The 2521-nt window shown below is 35.6% G+C and overlaps 1 protein-coding gene across 1 annotated transcript; it reads right to left on the bottom strand.

Moving 5' to 3' along the window:
* Window positions 1-1136: 1136 nt before the first annotated feature.
* Window positions 1137-1467, bottom strand: LOC118751370 (the record flags this gene model as incomplete). Its single annotated transcript, XM_036486188.1, is given in 1 exon segment — window positions 1137-1467. A coding segment is annotated over 1 exon segment (280 nt), but the record flags the coding sequence as incomplete, so codon positions are not given.
* Between the last annotated feature and the right edge of the window lie 1054 nt (window positions 1468-2521).

Raw genomic sequence — 2521 nt, 5'->3', positions numbered from 1 at the left:
ATATACATTAGCACTCCACCAGTGTGCCTACTGTGGGAATCGCAACGGATTAATTTGTATGTTGTAATGTTGAGCTCAGAGTCTGTTATTTGATCTGTTGTGCACGTTTCAGAACATAATACAATGCCTGGTTTTTTTTTGATTCGATAAGACCTTCTAGTTCAACTTCATTACTACTACTACTATTAATGTTAAGATATATACACTCCAAGTTGCACCACTTGTCTTTTCGTTTCATATATGTTTTAGATTTTTGTCTTGCATTCGCAGTCTCTTTCATTGGTTGCTAGTAACCAATTTTTCTTTTCCTTGCATTAAGCTTCTGTTAATATACAGGGCTCATTGTGTCCATTGAATGGTGATTAATATCTAGTCCCAGGTTTAGTTCTTTATTTGCCCTTATACAATTAATGCATTTATTTTTTGCTGCCTCATTGCATTCTTTAGATTTATGCTCACCATGGCATTTTGTGCATACTTCCTTTCCCTTACAGTTAATCGACTTATGGTTGAAGCCTTTGCATTTGAAACAACCCAAGGCCTGCACTGCATCATACGCTTTACAGCGTTCCCATACTACATTTAGCCTTTCTTGAGCTAGTATATTCGCAAACACTTCCACATCCACTTCTAGTACTGCATTGTAGTAGTTTTTACCATTTTTCTATTCTTCGTATTGCTTTAAGGTTTTCACAATTGTTTGCCGTTTGATTCTCTGAGCGAGGTCATCATTTCCATATTTGTAATTTATACCAGTTACAAGGACTGTTGGTTTTACTTTTGTAGGAATCTTTACTTCATAATTATTTCCAAGGTTGTTTTCAATTGCATTTTTGATTTTTCCCCGTTCTTGCGCATTAGCACTTTCAACAATTACCACTCCGATTTGCCTGGCTACTATATTAGTGATTTTTAACTCTTGGGATCAACTTTTGCATTTAAATCATTTTTAGTTCTCTCTACATCTTGCTTTCTACTCTGCACTATCAGAGGAAGTACTTTTCTTAACTCTGGTAACGCTTCTCTTTTGGTTTTATACCTATTTGCTATATCTGCATATGATACCCTGGCATCAATTTTTACATTTTTCTTTAGTTCAGCACGCATTTTTTCATTCTCCCTGCTTATTGTTTCCTTCATTTTCTTATTGTCTTCTTTGTTGCTCTTAATTTCACTGCATACTTGCTCGCTTCGTTGCTTAAAACAGTCGGGTATTTCGCGAATTTTGTTTACTTCCTTCACACTTTTTACACATGTCTCTTGAGCTTTCTGCATTGCCTTAATTCTTTCACCAAATGCTACTTCTACATCTTGCAATAATTGCCTCATTTCCATCTCATTTTTCTCTACCGCGCTATCAAATTCACTCCTATAATCCGCTAACTGCTGACCGTTCTGGTTTATAACAACCTGCATATCCTTAAGGATGTCATCAACATTAGGGCTATTCGCGATCCGGTGCAAATGGCCTAGCATCATAGCATTGCAAATTTGTATTGCAAATTATTTGCAATACACAAACAAAATACACGCATTTGCATTTGTCATGGCTTGACAAATTTACAATTGGGCAATTCACAAGGTGCCGTATTTGTCGTGTTTGTCGTGAAGTCATGATATTTCATGACAGTTATAAAAATGTTGTTATTGTTTTGTGAAGAAAAATAACACATGACGATACAACTCTGCAACCTATGTTTATTCGGTGTTATGTGAGGTTAAGTGCTGAGATATAATAAATAATCGTAACAGGTGTTCACAACCGTCGTGTTTTAACACAACTTTTGTTAGGAAAATATAACTTCACAACACCTTGTGAATTGCCCAAATACCGAAAATCCATAGCATAAAAATGCTATGCATTGCAACTCTGGTTGACATTTATCAGCTGATTAAAAAAGTCATGACAGTTTAATTAAGGTCGCTCACAATCCATGGCATATTTCTGCAATTGTATAAATTTGTCAGCTCTTATGCACCTCATCGCGAATAGCCCTATTATGTATATATTGCAAACAATCATTATACTTAAACCTTAGCATCTCCAATTCCTCCAATTTATTTACGCTTGTGGTTAATGGTAGTATTTACCATATACACCTCCACAACGAATTGTCTCCGTATCTGTACGTATCGCACTCTTGCATTTGTCGCACCTTTTTACCTTCCTTTTATTAGCTCGGGATGTAAGTATGTAATATTGATGCGCCTTAAAGATGCAGCGATTTCTATTCTCAAGTTACAATGACAGTACGAATGGCAATTATAATAGGGAGATTTTAGTTTTTTAAACTATAATTTTATTTCCATTGTAAACGATGCTGCGCGGGACACTTTGTCAACCACAAGCACCGTGTATGCAGTTCACTCTTTGCCAGTGATATTTGATATGCAGGCGAAAAACCACTTAACAATTTATGAAAAAATGTCCTCCACGTCTCATTTTTACAACAAATATTATTTGTTTTAAAGATTTAACAAGAGCCCACAAAATTTACGATTCACTCATTTCCAGTGTTGC

This window comes from Rhagoletis pomonella, unplaced genomic scaffold, assembly GCF_013731165.1.
Source record: "Rhagoletis pomonella isolate Grant_MI unplaced genomic scaffold, Rhpom_1.0 Rhpom_scaffold_00001, whole genome shotgun sequence".
In the NCBI taxonomy this organism is placed as follows: domain Eukaryota; kingdom Metazoa; phylum Arthropoda; class Insecta; order Diptera; family Tephritidae; genus Rhagoletis; species Rhagoletis pomonella.
This window is presented reverse-complemented; position numbering and strand designations above follow the sequence as displayed.